At 43.4% G+C, this 21,951-nt stretch overlaps 1 protein-coding gene across 1 annotated transcript in view; it reads left to right on the top strand.

Moving 5' to 3' along the window:
* LOC133423541 (guanine nucleotide-binding protein G(olf) subunit alpha-like) overlaps positions 1 to 20,359 on the top strand; it is a 36,878-nt gene extending 16,519 nt beyond the window's left edge. The window contains exons 2-13 of the mRNA XM_061713751.1: positions 1,107 to 1,256; positions 1,381 to 1,453; positions 1,659 to 1,713; positions 4,781 to 4,900; positions 10,959 to 11,056; positions 11,273 to 11,327; positions 12,668 to 12,741; positions 15,454 to 15,512; positions 15,603 to 15,723; positions 15,819 to 15,949; positions 16,036 to 16,103; positions 20,003 to 20,359. Of these exons, the coding sequence (XP_061569735.1) occupies positions 1,121 to 1,256; positions 1,381 to 1,453; positions 1,659 to 1,713; positions 4,781 to 4,900; positions 10,959 to 11,056; positions 11,273 to 11,327; positions 12,668 to 12,741; positions 15,454 to 15,512; positions 15,603 to 15,723; positions 15,819 to 15,949; positions 16,036 to 16,103; positions 20,003 to 20,149 (1,137 nt within the window). The 5' untranslated portion in view covers positions 1,107 to 1,120 and the 3' untranslated portion in view covers positions 20,150 to 20,359. The remainder of the gene's footprint in view (positions 1 to 1,106; positions 1,257 to 1,380; positions 1,454 to 1,658; positions 1,714 to 4,780; positions 4,901 to 10,958; positions 11,057 to 11,272; positions 11,328 to 12,667; positions 12,742 to 15,453; positions 15,513 to 15,602; positions 15,724 to 15,818; positions 15,950 to 16,035; positions 16,104 to 20,002) is intronic.
* Positions 20,360 to 21,951: the final 1,592 nt, after the last annotated feature.

Below are 21,951 nucleotides of genomic sequence, written 5' to 3'. Positions count from 1 at the left end.
GATGAATGCCGTCTCTTCCAATCAGACCGGGCTTTCCCCAAAACGTCTTCCAATTGTCAATAAAGGCCATGTTGTTTTCTGAACACCACCGATACAACCAGCGGCGGAGCGAGAGCATGCGGCTAAACATTTCATCGCTGGTCAGATTGGGGAGGGGACCAGAGAAACCTACGGAGTCCGACATGGTTTTGGCGTAGTTACATACCGAGACAATATTCATTTTAGTTACTTCCGACTGGCGTAGACGGGAGTCATTAGCTCCGACATTGATGATAACTTTACCAAATTTACGATTACTCTTTGCCAGCAGCTTCAAATTTGCTTCAATGTCGCCCGCTCTGGCCCCCGGGATGCACCTAACTATGGTCGCTGGAGTCGGCCTCACATGCCTGACTATGGAGTCTCCAATCACCAGGGTCGGCTTCTCAACGGGTGTGTCGCTGAGTGGGGAAAATCGGTGAAGCGAGTGGTGGACACATGAAGCGAGTGGTGGTGTTCAGTGCGCCCTTTAGAACTACGCTTCCTCCAAACCGTCACCCAGCCGCCCTGCCTGCCCGGCTGCTCGGGAGCTGCAGGGGAGCGGCTACCAGCAGCTACTACAGGCCGGTCCGCCGCTAACTTAGCCTGGCTAGCTAACGAGTCTACCGGACTATGGTCAAGTTGGCGGAACCGCACCTCTAACTGACTGAGCCTCGCCTCCATTCCTGCAAATAAACTACTACCCAATCAGGAAGTGCACACACACAACCTCCAACTTGTCAGCTGTGAATAAAATGAACAATAAGCTGCCGTCAGAGTCGCTTTTTCGCTGATTTCCTGTAGAGTGATGACGTCAGATACAGCTGACTCAGCCGCTTAGAACCTCGGCAGAATAGATACAGAAAAGTATCTACTCGGCACGTTAGACCTCTAGTGGGAAAGAACCAAACCGAGGCGGGTCGGGCTGAGTAGGTACTAGTGGAAAAGCACCATTAGTGTCTTGTATTATACCAGAAGCAGAGTTTGATTGTTATGAATTGCAGATAGTGTGTCCGGTGTGTCCGTTGGTTTCACTGGTGTATGTTAGTTTCACTGGTGTCTGTTGGTTTCACTGGTGTCCGTTTCAGTCGTTCCAGCTGAGATGGGCTGTCTGGGAGGACAGACGGATGAAGAACGGTTGGATGAAAAAGCAAAGAGAGAAGCCAACAAGAAGATTGAGAAACAGCTGCAGAAGGAGAGACAGGCCTACAAAGCTACACACAGACTGCTGCTGTTAGGTCAGGCACCTGTTCACCTAGATACTCACCGGTATATCTTTCTCTGTAATGTGTGATGTGATTCTAAAACCATAAGCTGATGGAACTTCACATCCTATGTTGTCCACCATCTGTCCGTCTGCAGGTGCAGGAGAATCAGGTAAGAGCACCATTGTGAAACAGATGAGGATTCTCCACGTGGATGGCTTCAATGCTGAGTGAGTAAAACCCGACTTCTCCTGCTGTTTCTAGTTCACTGTGGTCTCTTGGAGAGTTTGGGAGTCCAGAAATGTTCTGTCTGGTGGAGGTGATGACTTTAAATGCTACTCCGTCGGTTTAAGATTAAGATGCTGGAAAAAAAACCTACAACAAGAAGTTACAAAGTGCTTCTACATCAACTCAAACTCCACATTTGTTTTCCAGAGAGAAACAGCAGAAGGTTCAGGACATCAGAAAAAACGTAAAGGACGCCATAGTGGTAGGTCACATGACTGTAGCAGGCATCACCTGTGACATTTATAACTTCTGTCTCTTCTGTTATCAGCTGTCATGGTGGAATAGAGTAGAAATAGAAAGCCTTTTTTCTTATTGAACAATGACATTTGAGAGCTTGTTCTCTTCTCTGGTTTCAGTGGTTCTAGTCCTGGTTTCAGTGGTTCTTGTCCTGGTTTTTCAGTGGTTCTAGTCTGGGTTTTAGTGGTTCTGGTCGTGGTGTCAGTGGTTCTATTCCTGGTTGCAGTTCTTCTGGTCCTGGTTTCAGTGGTTCTAGTCCGGGTTTCACGTGAGGAGTAAGATGCTTCTCTGTCAACTAGTGAGGCAGAAAACTTTGTTAACAGGAGCATAGTGAGAAGTCCAAAATAGAATCAAATGTATTCTTTGATTGAAGGAGAGGAACAGTACAAGTCAAGATAATCTTGTCTCTTCTGCTTTAAAGCTGGACCAGACATGCACACACATAACTAATCTAGAAAAGATAAAAACTATCAAGGTAGAACCTGGTTTAGATCAGGTCTCATCAGTAGCTGCAACATGGTGCCGCTGTCCTTGATGGAAAGACGTCACGTCGGTCCAGAGTCTAGCCAAGGTCACTATCGTTCTAGTTCTGGTTTCAGTTCTTCTGGTCCTGGTTTCAGTGGTTGTAGTCCTGGTTTCAGTGGTTGTAGTCCTGGTTTCAGTGGTTCTAGTCCTGGTTTCAGTGGTTGTAGTCCTGGTTTCAGTGGTTCTAGTCCTGGTTTCAGTGGTTGTAGTCCTGGTTTCAGTGGTTGTAGTCCTGGTTTCAGTGGTTCTAGTCCTGGTTTCAGTGGTCTAGCCAAGGTCACTATCGTTAACAAAAACAAACTACTCCTTCATCTGCACTTTTATACTCTGTTAGCTGTACTTATCATAGTCAAGCACTCATTTTACATCAAGCATACAGAAAGAATGTATATTAAAGGTTAATTCAGGTTATACTATAAATGTCCATTACTTTAGAAACCCTCATCAGCAGTCATGTGGTTCAGTAACTTCAACACATAATATTCTCCATCATTTCTTTTTTTTTTTGTGATCAAATGTTTTTATTTATTTTTCATGATTTTCTTATCAATGGTGGCATCCACAATGATGTTAAACAAGAATTAATTCAATTCAATTCAATTTTATTTATATAGCGTCTAATACAACAGAGTTGTCTCTAGACGCTTTCCAGAGACCCATACCCAGAACATGACCCCCGAGCAGTTATTACATAAACAATGGCAGGTAAAAACTCCCCTAGTGGGAGAAAAACCTTAAGCCAAACAGTGGCAAGGAAAAACTCCCCTTTAGGAGGGAAGAAACCTTGAGCAGGACCAGGCTCGTAAGGGGGGACCCTCCTGCCGAGGGCCAGACTGGTGGGTCAGGGACGGCAACAGCACAGCAGGCAGGTGGAAGCAGCAACGGGATGACCAGGGGTGGGGACCGCAGGCCAGCACGCAGCTCCCGAAGCTCCGGCCCAATCAGCAAGTCCCAGGTTGGGGTGCAGGGTCAGGGAAAGACTTGTGCTCCGTAATGCAAGCTACAAGCCACCCACGACCACCTGCAGGACAAAAGAGAGAAAAGGGAGGAGAAGGGGGGGCCAGCAACGGGATGACCAGGGGTGGGGACCGCAGGCCAGCACGCAGCTTCCGAAGCTCCGGCCCAATCAACAAGTCCCAGGTTGGGGTGCAGGGTCAGGGAAAGACTTGTGCTCCGTAATGCAAGCTACAAGCCACCCACGACCACCTGCAGGTTCCGGTGTCCGGCAAAGGATGCTGCAACATGGACAAAAGGGAGAAAAGGGAGGAGTAGGGGGGGCCAGCACAAGAAACTACAGGAGCGACTCTGACACACTAAAGTTTACACTACCTAGAGATTTACCAACACCAGCTAGAGGTTTACTAAACACTAACTATAGGCTTTACTAAACAGAAATGTTTTAAGTTTAGTTTTAAAGGTGGAGGTGGTGTCAGCCCCCTTAACCCAGATTGGAAGTTGGTTCCATAGTAGTGGTGTCTGATAGCAGAACGCCCGCCCTCCAAATCTACATTTAGACACTCTAGGAACTACGAGTAAACCTGCACTCTGAGAACGGAGAATTAACACATATTCTCAGCCCGTTCCAAACCCACCCCTTGGACCTAAGCATTCGATGAAAAAAAAATAAAAAAAAATTATAATAATAATAGAACAAAGGACAAAATAAAACAAAGGCAAAACATAATATCAAAAACTGGACAAGAATAGCTGCACCAAGGTAGCCTATGTCAATTTTAAATACATATTTCAAGTTTAGCCTTAATTGTATCTGCTGCCATAAACCAAAATAAAATATTTAGTTGTTTTGCATTATGGATTCGAGCTGTAGAAAATTCCAGGTAGATAATTTCAAGGAAGGTCAGATACCAATGGGAGATCTTAAGTGTGTGTGGTGGTTTCCATCTTACTGTTATTGGCCCGGTTTCCCAGATCAGTTAAGTAGTTCTTAACAGTTAAGTAGTTCTTTCACAGGCTCCTTAAGATGGTTTGAAAGAAGTCTTTCGCTGTTAAGAACTACTTAACTGATCTGGGAAACCGGGCCATTATCTTTTTTGCTGCTGTTAGGCCAGCAAGCAAAATTCATTTTTGACATTGTGAAGTATTGATTGTTGATAAATTATTTAAAATAAGTGTTTGAGGGTTTATTGGAATATTCTGTGCTGTTATCGAGGATAATGCAGTTGTAACCTGTTGCCAGAGGTTTGCAACAGGTTGTCATTCCCAGACCATGTGCATGAAGGTTCCTAGTTTATTCTGAGAGCATCATGTACATAAAGAGATAACCAAGATCTTCATATGGTAACGCTTGCGAGGTGTTAAATAAGTTCTATGTACAAATTGAAAATGAATAAGCTGATGATTTGGGTTTCTGGAAGATGATATTATATTGGTCCATACTTCATTCCAGTTAAAATCTGGGTCCCAGTCAGGTATATCCCTTCTCCATATCGCATTTAGGGCTAAGCCCTATATTCTCCATAATTTGTTGTGCTTTTTTTCCTTCTCAGACCATTGTCACGGCCATGAGCACGCTGACTCCACCCGTCCCTCTGGGTAACCCTGATAACCAGTTCAGGATGGACTACATCAGGGGCATCGCGCCGCTGTCTGACTTTGAGTACACAGAGGTAACGCACACACTCCTCCCCCACAGGTGAGGTAAGGGAGCAGTGATGTCACTTCCCATCAACCTTAACAGCGTCTCAAAGATCCGGATGGATGATGGAAGTTAATGAACTGACCTGAAAAGAGAAGTGACAGTATTGAAGAACAAACTGGCGATTAAAAAAATGAAGAGGTAAAAAAGTAAATCATTCCAAAAATGGATAGAAATACGGCAGAGAGATTGAAACCTCCAGAGATCTCTGATTTTGGTGTTTGCAACCTGGTGACATCTGGTAGTAGTAGTTTATTTTGTTTTGGTCATTTACATTAAAGATATTTGCATATACACACTGTATATGCATACACACAGGTGTATATCTATACAGGACTGTCTCAGAAAATTAGAATATTTTGATAAAGTCCTTTATTTTCTGTAATGCAAAAATGTCATACATTCTGGATTCATTACAAACTAACTGAAATATTGCAAGCCTTTTATTATTTTAATATTGCTGATCATTGCTTACAGCTTAAGAAAACTCAAATATCTTATCTCAAGTTAAGCTGTAAACCATAATGCTGACTGGGAAATGCTTTGCACACACAATAGATCTGGCCACACAGAAAGCCTTCAAAGTGGACACAGTGGTAACTTTGCTGGGGAGGGTAAGGAGAGTGGTTGGCTTTTTTCACCGCAGTGTCAGGGCAGCAGAAATTCTACAAGAAAAAACAGAGACAACTGGCTTTGCCCATCCACAAACTCATCCAAGACGTGTCCACCCGGTGGAACAGTACCCAGAGTATGCTGGAACGTGTACTGGAACAACAGCCTGCCACTCCCGCTGCACTTATGTCCAGGGATCTCAGAAGAGGAGAAGAGATTAACACTCTTAACGACAAAGACTTTTGCGACATTGAAGATATTGTCAAGCTGATGGCGCCGGTCAAACTTGTGACCACCAGCATGTGTGAAGATAAGCGGGGTCTCCTCCCGGTGGGACTTGCCTGGAACACCTCCCTAGGGAGGAGGGACATGTCTGGAACACCTCCCTAGGGAGGAGGGACATGTCTGGAACACCTCCTTAGGGAGGAGGGACATGCCTGGAACACCTCCCTAGGGAGGAGGGACATGCCTGGAACACCTCCCTAGGGAGGAGGGACATGCCTGGAACACCTCCCTAGGGAGGAGGGACATGCCTGGAACACCTCCCTAGGGAGGAGGGACATGCCTGGAACACCTCCCTAGGGAGGAGGGACATGCCTGGAACACCTCCCTAGGGAGGGGGGACATACCTGGAACACCTCCCTAGGGAGGGGGGACATACCTGGAACACCTCCATAGGGAGGAGGGACATGCCTGGAACACCCCCCTAGGGAGGTGGGACATGCCCGGAACACCTCCCTAGGGAGGAGGGACATGCCTGGAACACCTCCATAGGGAGGTGGGACATGCCTGGAACACCTCCCTAGGGAGGCGTCCAGGAGGATCCGGTACAGTTGTCCAAGCCACCTCAGCTGACTCCTCTCAATGTGAAGGAGCAGCGGCTGGACTCCGAGCTCCTCTCGGGTGACCGAACTCCTCACCCTATCTCAAAGGGAGCGTCCAGGTGAGGGTAGATTCGTAGATTGACCGGTAAATCGAGAGCTTCGCCTTTCAACTCAGCTCCTTCTTCACCACGACGGTCCGGTACACCGACCGCATAACTGCGGACGCTGCACCGATCCGTCTGTCAATCTCCAGCTCCATCGTTCCCTCACTCGTGAATGATTTATTTTACGCATTACACATTTTACTTTATCTTTTACACAAAGCACTGTGTGCATTGTTGCCACATTTTGAGATGTTAGGTGTATAACTTGTTTACATTGAAATGTTGCACCTTTGTTACCTACCTGTAGTGTTCCCATCCAATGATTCAGCCAGACTTTTTTGTTCCATTTTGTTTCAAAAATAAATACATTGACATGTGATTTTGTTGTTCTGTTTCGTTTTTTTTTTTTGCCAGTGCCATAAAGCCACAATGCTTGGGGATTTGTGGACTTGAATATTAACCGTCGAATCGAATCCAATCGGTCTGTAATAATAGGATATCGTTTTTGAATCGAATTGTAACCTGTGTATCTAGATTCATATCGAATCGTTTATCACAGAGAGATGTGCAACCCTACTGTCAACGTTTTCCGAATTTGTCGATATGCCAGGTAACCGCCAGCACCAAAAAGCAGAAAATCCAATATGTACACATCTTGGACGTTCTCGACTGACAGACACACGATTGTCCACTTCTGGCAGGAGTCCATTGTGTATTTGAACGCACACGTCCCGTTGGGGCAACAGGGCTCCCCTCTGCTCTGTCTTCTCATCAAGAAAACTCGGTCAATCGTGTTTAGAGAACAGGGGCCTCATGTACAAAGAGTGCGGCACACAAAAAAGGTGCGTACGCCACTTTCTACGCTCACGGTCGGATGTTCAAAAAGTTCAAAAAATGAACATATGAAGGCAGGAGCTCAATGATGGAACCTGTCAATCACAACGATGGAACCTGTCAATCACAATGATGGAACCTGTCAATCACAATGACGGTTTGGTTCTGCTAGAGGAACCTGCTAATGCAGGATCAGGAGCAAGTCTTCAGGGATCACACCGATCTGCTGGTCCAGGACTAAGACTGGACCATCAGCTGGTTTAGTCTGGATCTGCTGGTCCAGGACTAAGACTGGACGATCAGCTGGTTTAGTCTGGATCTGCTGGTCCAGGACTAAGACTGGACCATCAGCTGGTTTAGTCTGGATCTGCTGGTCCAGGACTAAGACTGGACCATCAGCTGGTTTAGTCTGGACCTGCTGGTCCAGGACTAAGACTGGACCATCAGCTGGTTTAGTCTGGACCTGCTGGTCCAGGACTAAGACTGGACCATCAGCTGGTTTAGTCTGGATCTGCTGGTCCAGGACTAAGACTGGACCATCAGCTGGTTTAGTCTGGACCTGCTGGTCAAGGACTAAGACTGGACCATCAGCTGGTTTAGGTACCAAGAGGATCCTCCTGGATCTCTGCCCTGAACTGGACCAGCTGCTCCGGTTCAGACCAACATGATCTTTCAGAGCTGCTACAGGTCAGACATCTCTGTCACCATGACGACCGTATGAGACGACTACTAGAGATAAAATCCAGATCCTTAAAATATCCCATAACTGTATCTGAATAGACAAACATTAAAACACAATTTGTAGCAAAGAACCGGTTCTGTAAAGTTGTCTTTTTAAAATAAGACTAGCATGTCACTGAAATGTTGGTTGGTACGAACTGATGTGACTCAGCAATTAATGAATAAAGTTGTTATTGAATGTTTAGGCGACTTTCAGAGTCTGATATCGAGTCGGCTGCAGGTGCTGTAGGACTCCAGAAAGTGTTTGTCCGGCGATTGAGGCCGGGACCTAGACCGGTCTCTCCTCCCAGTGACGGAGGCCGGGACCTAGACCGGTCTCTCCTCCCTCTCTCCTCCTGGCAGAAAGGAGGGGGAGCAGAGAGGGCAGGCAGGATTTGACCACAGCTGAGGGGAGGGGATCCAGCTGACATTCTGGAGGGTTGGGATTTCGTGAAGAGCAATATAACCAAGTGCATGTTCAATATTGGCTGTAAATGAGTGGAACGAATTGAACATGAATCACTGTTAACTTTATTATCAAGTCAATTATAAATGGAAATTTGCTATAAGAATGGTACAACTGTATGTTGCTAAAAATGTTTTTTTGGTTTAAATTGGAGCTTTTTCTTGGTTGTTTTATTTTATTAACAGATTTTGTTAATGGGACCAGCCTTCTGGCTGGTTCCCTTCTGGCTGGTACCCTTTTGGCTGGCCCCCTTCTGGCCGGTTCCCTTATAGCCAGCCCCCTTCTAGCCAGTCACCTTCTGGCTGGTCCCTTTCTTGCCGGTCCCGCTCTGGCTGGTCCCGTTGTCACTGGTCCTCTTCTGGCTGGTATTTTTCTGGTATTTTCTTTAAAACATGCTTTTTATGTATGTTTTCATGTCTTTTTAAAGCACTATAAATCACCTTGTTGTTGAATTGTACTATAGAAATAAACTTGCCTTGCCATACACGGTCAGGTGAGCTGGAGTCTGGGCTGTGATGAACAGGTGAGAAGGTGAAGTGCTCCCTTACAGCAGCGCCAGGAGACCTGCTTAAGATCTTGTTTGTTGTAATGATGTTAATGACATGATGTAACTGTTCACCTGAGGCCACCTGAGGGCTCATTACCCAGCAGTTCCGTCTCCGAGGACGACAGACTCTAAACACGGATGTTCTTCTGTCGTCTGTGATGCTGCAGGAGATTGGCGATGCCGTCCCACTGCCTGCTGTCACAGAAAGCAGCTTCCTAGAGAAATGCTGGCATTCTGCAGTTGTCTTTAACATGTTTGACTCAGTAAGGCATTGTGATGATGTCATCAAACGCTCGGCAGCGAGCGGGATGACAACGGAACCTTGCATGTAGTACAGGTACATGGCAGGGGCCTCAGTGGGGCTCCACTCTGAATGACTAAGAAAAAGTTAGAATAAAATCCAAAGAACCAACAAAAAGCTCCAATTTCATCCTAAAAACCATTTTTAGCAACATACAGTTGTACCAATGTTGTAGAAAATTTACATTTATAATGGACTTCATAATAAAGGTAACAGTTCAAGTCGTTCCACTCATTTGTAGTCAATATTGAACATGCACTTGGTTATATTGTTTGTGGTGAATACATTCATGCATGTGCCGTAATGTGTATATATATATATATATATATATATATATATATATATATATATATATATATATATATATATATATGTGTGTATGTGTGTATGTATATGTGTGTATGTATGTATGTATATATGTGTGTGTGTGTATGTATGTATGTGTGTATGTATGTGTATATATGTGTGTATATATGTGTGTATGTATGTATGTATGTATGTATGTATGTATGTATGTATGTATGTATGTTTTGTATGTTCACGATTTTTGTGCAGCGCACTCTGTACATGAGGCCCCAGCTCTGACCTCCGTCAGAGCTGGGGCGTACGTACGTACGTACGTACGTACGTACCTACCTACCTCCCGGGGTTGGTAGAGGGAGCAATGCCCAGGACTGACTTAGGTAGGAGCACTGGGTGATGAAAATGGGAAAAAATCAGGGATAAAAACATAACTAAAAAAAAGCAAGAGCAAGAGGCACGTTTTTTGTGCAGCGCACTCTGTACATGAGGCCCCAGCTCTGACCTCCGTCTTGTGTTTAATATTTCACCAGCAGAAATGAAACGGTCTTCCTGAAGGGATGTGGATTTGTGAACTGTTCATTGACTGACACCCCATCTTTGTTGCTGAGATATGTCCTGAGATACGGGTTCCCGGATTGGAATCACTCAGAGACAACTAAAACTGCTTTCTCCTTCACGGTTTTGCAACTTCCAATATATTGCCTGCAGAAATCTGAAGAAAAACCAGTGTGTCTCTCGCAGGGTTTCTCCCAGCGAGAGACTGTGGATTTGGACCAGTTGACAGAGTAGTCAGATAGAGATGAAAATCATTTATATGAGTGCAATTGTCTGTGATAGGGAGGTTTGTGAGTTCTGGAGGAAGAGTAGTACATCATCAGCATAAAGACTTATCTTGAGATCTAATGTTTTGCATTGTATGCCTTTAATATTTTGGTTTTGCCTGATAGCAGCTGCTAATGGCTCAATAAATATCGCAAATAGTAAGGGAGAAAGAGGACAACCCGGTCTGGTACCTCTTTGTAAGTTAAAGCTTGTTGAAATCTGATAATTTGTCCTTACACATGCCTTGCTACATAATATCTTTATCCAGTCGATAAAAGATTTGCCAAATCCAAATGTGTGTGTGGTTGCCAATAGAAATTTCCACTTTACCCGATCAAATGCTTTTTCTGCATCTAGAGATATAATTGTAGTTTCCTGTTTATTGATATTCGAATGATCTATAATATTAAGTAGTCTACGAGTGTTAGTAGAAGAGATGAGTATTAGTAGAAGAGTTGTGTATGTATTCCAACTGACAAAGCTCTATCTCTTTCAGGACTTTTTTGAGCATACTCAGAAGCTGTGGGAGGACGAGGGTGTGAAAGCATGCTTTGAACGATCAAATGAATATCAGCTGATTGACTGCGCTCAGTAGTAAGACACGCGCACACACACACACACACACACACAAAAATTACAAAAATGTGGACACTGCAGATGTGTCACTGACTACTACAGATGAGTAGAAACACTGGATGCGTCCATCCCATTCCGCTCCTCTCTGATAATGTTTTACTCATTCCCAAAAATAAGTCAGGACGGAAAGGTTGAGGAGATGGTGATGAGCCGTCTCTTATTCTTCTTCTCCAGCTTCCTGAACCAGTTGGAGTCTGTCAGGAAGACGGACTACACGCCTACAGACCAGGTAATGTCCCGAGAGACAAGTGGCACTTTTCCACCAGCACCAACTCAGCTCTACTCATCTCAACTCGGCCTGGTTTCTGTTCCACTACAATTCAGCATCTGGAGCAGAAGTAGGAGGTTGTAGTGAAGCTGCTGTGACGTATTTGATTGTGTGATCTAAATGAAGAAGACAACAATAAAGATGTAGAACCTGGAGGAGATGATAGATGTGCTGCTGGGTCTGTGGCTTGTGTTTGATATCAAGTTAAAAAATGAGAGTGAGAGAAGCTTCAAGTAGCGACACTTTTTGTTTGTTAGTTTGTCTCTGTGCTGCTGAAAAGTCAGCTGGAGCCGTGAGCAGCTATGAAGAGACAGAGCTCCTGATAGATCTGGTCGTTCTTTATCTCCCGTCTAGATCCCTTTTTAATTCTCTCGTCAGCCACCAGGTTTATGAACATCTGCACCTCAGAGTTGGATCACCAAACAGACTTTAGCGCTGCCGCGAGTCTCTCTCTCTGATTTCGTCCTCCTGACGCAGACATCTGACTCCAACCCCCCGATCAATCGGGGGCCTGTAGTGTGATGATGTCAGATACAGCCGACTCAGCCGCTTAGAACCTCGGCAGAGTAGTTACAGAAAAAGTATCTACTCTGCACTTAATGGCTTTTTTCCACTAGTACCTACTCAGCGCTTCTACCCGCCACGCCCCTGTCTTGCGCTTTTCCACAACGGGCCGAGGCGGGTGGAGCCGTGCCAAGCAGATACTTTTTCTGTACTTATTCTGCCGAGGTTCTAACCGGGCTGAGCTGGCACTATATCCGACATCACCACCCTCTACGCCACTGATTGGTTGGGGGGGCGGGGCCGTCAGACGTTTGAATCAGGAAGCGGGAGTCAGCGCGAGAATGACTGGCGGCTCGCGGCGATTTTATTATACAGCGCAAACGTCAGTTTGGTGATCCAACTCTGAGGTGCAGATGTTCATAAACCTGGTGCTGAGGAGAAAATTAAAAAAGGGATGTAGACGGGCGATAAGGAACGATCAGATCCACCAGGAGCTCTGTTTTACTCTCAGCCGCTCGCGGCTCCAGCTGATTTCTCATCAGCGCCGACACGAACAAAGAGGTTGCGCAATCAAGTATGTCACAGCAGCTTCACCCCAACCTGCCCACTTCTCACCTGACTGTGGAAAAACAAACGAGGACAAAGCGGGTGGAGCCGGGACGAGGCGTGACGAGCCGTACCGAGTGGAGTCGGGCTGAGTAGGTACTAGTGGAAAAGCGCCATAGGTGACGCCCCTGCAGGACAGGTGAAGTGCTACAGACTGACTACACCAGTCATTTCTTCCTCTTCTCCTGCAGGATTTGCTGCGCTGCAGAGTTCTAACTTCGGGGATTTTTGAAACCAGGTTCCAGGTGGACAAAGTCAACTTCCAGTGAGTTTTCAGACTGCCTGGTCCTCCCCTCAAGACTAAGATCTGGAAACATTTATGTTCAGTTTCAGTTCTTAGCTCTGCACTGCAAAAACTCAAAATATTACCAGGAATATTTGTCTTATTTCTAGTTAAAAGGTCTCATTTTTAGTCAAAAAATCTCATTACACTTAAAACAAGAGTCATTACCAGAAAAATAACTTATTTGACAATTTTCACCTGTTTAATGTAAATTTTCACTTGAAATAAGTAGAAAAGTCAGTAACCCTTTCTTTTACAGTACAGTAATAACCAGGTAATACCATGGTAATTACACTGTGATTACCTAGTAGTACCTTGTATTTACAAGGTAATTACATGGTAACTACCAGGTAATTTACCAAGTAAGTACTAGGTAATTATTAAGTATTTTCTTGTACCATGTAATTATGTGTATTTACCATGTAATAACATGGTAAATACCTGGTTGTTTAAACTAAACATTACTAGGTAATTACAAAGACATTAGACGGGAACTATGAGGGAAATTACAGGTATTTACTAGGTTAATATTGGTAACTACCAGTCAATTTACCATGTAATTACTCTAAATTTACATGAATTATTTCTAAGTAAGTACCAGGTAATTACTAAGTATTTTTCTGCAAACTACCAGGAAATTATAACCTATATTTGAGGTAGTTACCAGCTAATTACACTTCAATGACCATGTAGTTACCTTGTATTTACTATACATTTCATGGATAACTACCGGGTATTTACCCATTCATTATTGATTTATGTATTATCAATGGATTGGTGCATGTACCCCCGAGGGGTGTAAAAGACTCTATTGACCTTGTAATTAACCTGATAGTTACCATGTTTTACCTGGCAATTGGCAGGTACTTACCTTGTAGTTACTTGCCCAGTAATTCTATTTCCTAAGTATTTACCCAATAAGTACAGAAATCCTTACCTGGCTTTTACTCAGTAATTAAAGTGAAACTGGACTGTAAAAGAAAGCGTGTGTTGTTTCCATAATATTACCTGGTAATTGTAGATTATAATTATAAAGATTTGAACAATTGGCAAAAGGTCTGATAATTACCTCCCCTTTACCCCGCAATTAGAAAGTTGGACCACACCCCCTCACATATACCTCCTCACATATACCTCCTCACACACACCCCCTCACACACACCCCCTCACATATACCCCCTCACACACACCCCCTCACATATACCTCCTCACACACACCCCCTCACACACACCCCCTCACACACACCCCCTCACACACACCCCCTCACATATACCTCCTCACACACACCACCACCTTGTAACAAATACGCCAAAACAGGTGATCTGTCAGATACTTTTTTTTCTTCAAAAGGATAAAGAAAAAAATACAAAGTTCTGTATAAAAACATATTGTACAGTGTAAAACATATTGCATAGTGTAAAACATAAAACTAGGCACAGTGTTGAAAATATAGGAACATTCAGTCAATCAATGCAACAAATAAAAAATACAGTGCATTCAATAACGATATAACAACATATTTAGATCTCAAACTGGCATGTCAAGGACCCCAGTATTATCTGCATTTGGCCATCACCCTTAATCTCAATTTGTTTTTCCAGAGACCCTAAAAAGAAGCAGATTTGAGACATGTAAACAACAAAAACACGGGGCGAACCACAATAAAATAACTTTTCATAAATTTCAACACAAAATATGACAAGTTAATCATTTGCTTGCATATTTTACCAACTCTGGAGCAGCGTTAGCATGCTCGGAGGGGAACAGGAAGTTAAGCTTTGTCAATAACGGAAGTAACAGAGGAAGAACGGTGCTCTTCAAAATAAAAGCATAAAAAAAACATAAAATGACAGAAGTGCTTAATTCACTCTGCACGTAACCTTCTGCCATTTACACGCACCACCAGCTGAAAAATAGCAGATCTACAAACTTATAGCGCAGCACTCTGCCCTGAGTGCAGCGATATGAGCTTGTAGATCTTGTAGATCTGCTATTTTTTAACACCTACTTTAAATATTGTAAAGTAGCTGTTTTAAAATAGCAAACCTACAAGCTTTTAGCACTGAGTGAAAAATACTTAATAATTACCTGGTACTTACTTAAAAATAATTCATGTAATTTCAGAGTAATTACATGGTAAATTGACTGGTAGTTACCAATATTAACCTAGTAAATACCTGTAATTTCCCTCATAGTTCCCATCTAATGTCTTTGTAATTACCTAGTAATGTTTAGTTTAAACAACCAGGTATTTACCATGTTATGGTAAATACACATAATTACATGGTACAAGAAAATACGTAATAAGTACCTAGTACTTACTGGGTAAATTACCCGGTAGTTACCATGTAATTACCTTGTAAATACAACGTACTACTAGGTAATTACAGTGTAATTACCATGGTATTACCTGGTTATTACTGTACTGTAAAAGAAAGGGTTACCAAAAATCTGCCAGTGGGACAAGATTTTTTTTCTTGTAATGAGAAAATAAATCTTGTTCCACTGGCAGATTTTTCTACTTATTTTAAGTGAAAATCACTTTTTTGACTAAAAATGAGACATTTTAAATAAGAAATAAGACAAATATTCTTGTTAAGATTTTGAGTTTTTGCAGTGTGACAGTGATCCAGAAGCCCATGTAGAACATGTGACACTTGAACAAACCTTCCTCATACCTGTTTGTACCTTAGTATGTTTGATGTAGGTGGACAGAGGGATGAACGCAGGAAGTGGATTCAGTGTTTTAACGGTGGGAAATCATTCAATCAGTGACAGATCAGAGAAAATGATCAGATCAGAGATTTTGATCATTATCAGATGATGATGTTTCCGTGTTCAGATGTGACAGCCATCATCTTCGTCGCTGCCAGCAGCAGCTACAACATGGTGATCAGAGAGGACAACTCAACCAACCGACTGCGAGAATCACTAGATCTCTATAAATCCATCTGGACCAACCGGTACCTGACTGATTTGTGATCGATTCATCCTTTCTGAGCTCTAATTAGCTGCCGTTATCCCCTCTGTGATTGGTTGTCATTAACCCTGTCTGCAGGTTTCTGAAGACGATCTCGGTCATCTTGTTCCTGAACAAACAGGACGTGCTGGCGGATAAGATTCTGGCAGGAAAATCTAAACTAGAAGACTATTTTCCTGAATATCAGAACTATCAAGTTCCTCCTGATGGTAAAAGCACACAGCAGAATCAGCACGTGCATGTGCAGAAAACCCCGTCAGACATGTGACCTCCTGATGTCCATGTGTGATTCCAGCTGTTCCAGATGCTGAAGAAGATCCTAAAGTGACCAGAGCCAAGTTCTTCATCAGGGACGAGTTTTTGGTAAAAGCACACGTGTGGTTTCGGCCAACAGAGATCATAGATACTGACGCCTTTACGTGTCAAACGCGTTAAACTGACGCATTCACATGTTTAACACTTAACGCTTCCACCTGCCTGCTGTGTGCTGTTGACGTCCCTTACCCCCAGTCTGGCCTTCGGCAGGAGGGTCCCCCCTTATGAGCCTGGTCCTGCTCAAGGTTTCTTCCCTCCTAAAGGGGAGTTTTTCCTTGCCACTGTTTGGCTTAAGGTAGGCTCTCCAGAAAAACGCGATTACGCGATCGCAGAATTCATTGCATAATCAGCCAAATGGCGCAGATTACGCGGGGATACATTTATTCCTGAAAGGGCGCATATTTCCCGCGATGATCGCATATGTCCGCGCTGAATATGCGAATTATGGGAGGATTATGCGGGGCTCGCTTGATTTCACCGCATCATCGCCGCACATTCTCGCATAAAGTTTGGAAAAAGGGGGGAGTGTTGTGAGTGACATGTTGGGACGCCTGGTTGCGACGTGCGGGACCCGCCCGGGGACCTCCGCACCCCTCGCCACTCCCCAAACAGCAGCTCTCACCCGTGGGGGTGAGGGGAAAAAGAGAGTGCCGTTGCGCGGGGGGCGCGGCTGCCGGGGGACTCAGGATCCGCGCTGACCGCGTACCACTGCGCCTGCGGAGGCGGACGCATCCGCCGGCCAAGCTCCCATCCACTTGGGGGATCTTGACGGCGGACGCATGGGGTGACTGAGCTCTGGTTCGTCCCCTCGTCGCGCCGGTGCGCCCGGCAATCACCCGAGCACTGAGCCGCGGGCTGGAAGGAGAGAGGCGGCCGACCCCCGGGCTGCGACCGCCCCTCTCCACCTGCGCTCTCCTTTTTTTTTCTCCTCGACCTCAGATCAGACGAGACAGCCCGCTGAATTTAAGAGGGAAGAGCTCAGCGCCGAATCCGCAACTTCCTGCATATTTCGCATATTTTGCAACTTCCCGCGTATTCCGCAACTTCCAGCATATTCCGCAATTTCACCGCATAAAAGCACATAAAAACCCCGCAAAATCAAGGATTTTAGCCCGCAGAATCAAGGATTTTTGCCCGCGTTTTTCTGGAGGGTCTATTAAGGCTTTTCTCCCACTATGGGAGTTTTTACCTGCCATTGTTTATATAATAATTGCTCGGGGGTTTATGTTTATGTTTATGTTTATGTTCATGTTCTGGATCTCTGTAAAGCGTCTAGAGACAACATCTGTTGTATTAGACGCTATATAAATAAAATTGAATTGAATTGAAAATTGAATTGAACACGTTAAACTGATGTGTTTACTGGTTTAACGTGTTAAACTGACACGTTTATGTGTTTAACATGTTAAACTGACGCATTTATCTGTTAAACTGATGTTTATCTGACGCGTTTACGTGTTTAACATGTGAAACTCACGCATTCACTTGTTTAACACATTAAACTGATATGTTAACCTGACAAGTTTACATGTTTAACGTGTTAAACTGACGTGTTTGACGTGTTTAACTAACGCATTAAAATGACGCGTTTACGTGTTTAATGTATTAAACTGATGCTTTTACATGTTTAACGTGTTAAACTGACGCGTTTACGTGTTTAATGTATTAAACTGACACGTTTATGTGTTTAACGTGTAAAACTGGTGTATTAAAGTGGCGCGTTTACGGGTTTAACGTGTTTAACTAACGTATAAAACTGACGCGTTTGTGTTTAACCTGTCTAACTGACGTATTAAACTGATGCATTTACGTGTTTAACTGGCATGTTAAACTGACGCGTTTACATGTGTAACGTGTTAAAAGGACGTGTTTCCCTGATTCAATTCAATTCAATTCAATTTTATTTGTATAGCGTCTAATACAACAGAAGTTGTCTCTAGACACTTTCCAGAGACCCAGAACATAAACCCCCGAGCAGTTATTACATAAACAATGGCAGGTAAAAACTCCCCTAGTGGGAGAAAAACCTTAAGCCAAACAGTGGCAAGAAAAACTCCCCTTTAGGAGGGAAGAAACCTGGAGCAGGACCAGGCTCATAAGGGGGGACCCTCCTGCCGAGGGCCAGACTGGGGGATCGGGGACGTCAGCACCACACAGCAGCTCCCGAAGCTCCGGCCTGCAAACATGCACAAAAGAGAAAAAAAGGGGGGCAGGCCAGCACAAGAAACTACAGGAGCGATGGACAAAAATGATAGCTATGAGATACTTATAATAAATAAAAAATGGAAATGGAGAAGAGAGGAAGGAAAGAGGAGAAGAAGGGTGAGAGGCACCGCCCAGCGGATCATGTCGGTGCCCCCCTGCAGCATAGGCCTATAGCAGCATATCTACCACAAGGCTATATTTGAGACTAACTATTATAGTCTTGTTCTATAGCTGCAGCTATGACTACTGAGTCTAACACACTAGAGTTTAACCTACCTAGAGATTTACCAACACCAGCTAGAGGTTTACCAAACACTAACTATAGGCTTTACTAAACAGAAAGGTTTTACGTTTAGTTTTAAAGGTGGAGGTGGTGTCAGCCTCCTTAACCCAGATTGGAAGTTGGTTCCATAGTAATGGTGCCTTTACTGCCTATGCCACGGGCTGGCTCTGCATAAGACTTACTCGTCCAAGTAATTTGCTGAAGTCCAAGTAATTTGCTGAATAGGCTCCAGCTGATCCAGAATGCAGCAGCACGAGTGCTGACAGGAATCAGCAGGAGAGACCACGTCTCTCCAGTGTTAGCGTCGCTCCATTGGCTACCTGTAAAATTCAGAATCCAATTTAAAATTTTATTACTTGCATATAAAGCCCAAAACGGCTTAGCTCTGCAGTATTTACAAGATTTGATAGTGCCTTATGTTCCTGGCAGAGCTCTCCGCTCCCAGGGTGCAGGTTTACTCGTAGTTCCTAGAGTATCTAAATGTAGATTTGGAGGGCGGGCGTTCTGCTATCAGGCACCATTACTTTGGAACCAACTTCCAATCTGGGTTAAGGAGGCTGACACTACCTCCACCTTTAAAACTAAACTTAAAACCTTTCTGTTTAGTAAAGCTTATAGTTAGTGTTTAGTAAACCTCTAGCTGGTGTTGGTAAATCTCTAGGTAGTGTAAACTCTAGTGTGTTAGAGTCAGTAGTCATAGTTGCAGCTATAGAACAAAACTATAATAGTTAGTCTCAAATATAGCTTCGCGGTAGATATGCTGCTATAGGCTTATGCTGCAGGGGGGCACCGACATGATCCGCTGGGCGGTGCCTCTCACCCTTCTTCTCCTCTTTCCTTCCTCTCTTCTCCATTACCATTTTTATTTATTATAAATATCATAGCTATCATTTTTGTCCATCGTTCCTGTAGTTTCTTGTGCCGGCCCCCCTTTTTTCTCTTTTGTGCATGTTTGCAGGCTGGAGCCTCGGGAGCTGCGTTCTGGCCTGTGTTCCCGCCCCCCGCCCCCCATCCCCGGTCATCCCGCTGCTGCTTCCACATGCCTGCTGTGTGCTGCTGACGTCCCTGACTCCCCCGGTCTGGCCTTCGGCTTGAGCAGGACCTTATGATCCTGGTCCTGCTCAAGGTTTCTTCCCTCCTAAAGGGGAGTTTTTCTTGCCACTGTTTGGCTTAAGGCTTTTCTCCCACTATGGGAGTTTTTACCTGCCATTGTTTATATAATAATTGCTCGGGGGTTTATGTTTATGTTTATGTTCATGTTCTGGATCTCTGGAAAGCGTCTAGAGATGACATCTGTTGTATTAGACACTATATACATAAAATTGAATTGAATTGAATAAAATTGAATAAGGCACTATCAGGTCTTGCAAGTTATGTGGAGCTAAGCGGTTTTGGGCTTTATATGCAAGTAATACAATTTTAAATTGGATTCTGAATTGTGTTCCATCTTGGTCTTCAGCGGATCAGCACGTCGAGCGGTGATGGGAAACATTACTGCTATCCTCACTTCACCTGCGCCGTGGACACGGAGAACATCCGCCGTGTCTTCAACGATTGTCGTGACATCATCCAGCGCATGCACCTGCGGCAGTACGAGCTGCTCTGATTGGCTGCTGGCCCTGGCACTGTCCATCCTGGAACAACCCAAGGAGCCATCTGAAGAAGTTAGCTGGCTTGTGACATCTATTCAGGGCTCATAGTTGATCAACACAGCCAGACCCTCAGAATTCATATTTTTGTGATTGGTTACATGTGTTATTAGTGATTTGCATTTGCGTATGTCTGTTTGTTTGCATGTCATTCCTTCTTTACCGCTGTGTCGTCTAAGGGATTTTGGGTAGTGTAGTCTTGATGTTTCGCAGGGTCTGGATCTTCTGCACTGCAAAAACTCAAAATCTTAACAAGAATATTTGTCTTATTTCTAGTTAAAATGTCTTATTTTTAGTCAAAAAATGTCATTACACTTAAAACCAGAGTCATTACCAGAAAAATAACGTGTTATTTGACAATTTTCACCTGTTTCAAGTAAATTTTCACTTAAAATAAGTAGAAAAATCTGCCAGTGGAACAAGATTTTTTTGCTTGTAATGAGAAGATAAATCTTGTCCCACTGGCAGATTTTCTACTTATTTCAAGTGAAAATTTACTTGAAAAAGGTGAAAATTGTCAAATAAGTTATTTTTCTGGTAATGACTCTTGTTTTAAGTGTAATGAGATTTTTTTGACTAAAAATTAGACATTTTAACTAGAAATAAGACAAATATTCTCGGTAAGATTTTGAGTTTTTGCAGTGTGTTGTTGCCATGACAACACTGATATATTTGAAAGAGGGAGGGGTTTATGGAAAAGATTTAAAACAAGTATATTTTGTCTGTGTTCGGGAAGTTGTGTAGTGTAGATTAGAAGCTGTTCCTGATTGGTTGTTTCAGGCCATGATGTCACGTCCCTGAAACATTAGAATTGGTCGGTGTCTTTCTTGCATTTAACAGCTGAATCTGAACATGTATATGAACTGGAAACTTTTTGACATTAAAGAATGGTTGTTGGCTGTTTTGTGGACCTGAGTCCTTCTTTCTTGTTCTTTTTAGACAGAAGAGGGTTTTTTTTTTTAGATACTCATCCAAACAGACTAAACAAGTTCTTCATCAGGGACGAATTTCTGGTCAAAGCACTCCTGTGGCTTACGGTTCCCAGCGGTTTGTAACCTGGTCAAAATGTTAACAAGGTGCTGGTTTTCAACACAACAAATATTGATTTGGATTTTTTTAAATGTTAAAGCAGACATGATAGAATTAGTTTACACGTGAACCTCGTGAGACAAAAAGCCTATGTGTGGACATTGCTGTTTATTCTGACATGTTTAACAAATGTGTGTCCAACCTAGGGGTGAAACGCAGAGGTGGGTAGTAACCAGTTACATTTACTCCGTTACATTTACTTAAGTTTTGGGAAATGTTGTACTTTCAGGAGTAGTTTTGAATCACTATACTTTTTACTTTTACTTGAGTAGATTTGTGAAGAAGAAACTGTTCCTCTTACTCCGCTACATTAGGCTACGTTGAGCTGTTACTTTTCTTTTATTCCTTTTATCCACGTACGTGTCAATCTCATGACATCACTGGGTGATTATTTGGGAAAAATGTTAGTTTTTGCATGTTTTGTCACATTTACACAGACTCAAACAAACACAGAGTTTCTATGAGTTCATGTTTGTTCTAGTTCTGCCTGGTTAAAAAAGAAAAGTACAAAGGCTTGAAATTTTGTGCTACTTATGCTTAATTTATTTTTTTATTCTGTTATTTTTGTATTTATTAAAGTACTTGAATTTACTTTAAGATTATCTTAATTTAAGCTATTTTTTTATTTTTTATTGATTTGACTTAATTTGCCTGAAGATGATTATTTTGT

Source organism: Cololabis saira, chromosome 22 (assembly GCF_033807715.1).
Source record: "Cololabis saira isolate AMF1-May2022 chromosome 22, fColSai1.1, whole genome shotgun sequence".
In the NCBI taxonomy this organism is placed as follows: Eukaryota; Metazoa; Chordata; class Actinopteri; order Beloniformes; family Belonidae; genus Cololabis; species Cololabis saira.
This window is presented reverse-complemented; position numbering and strand designations above follow the sequence as displayed.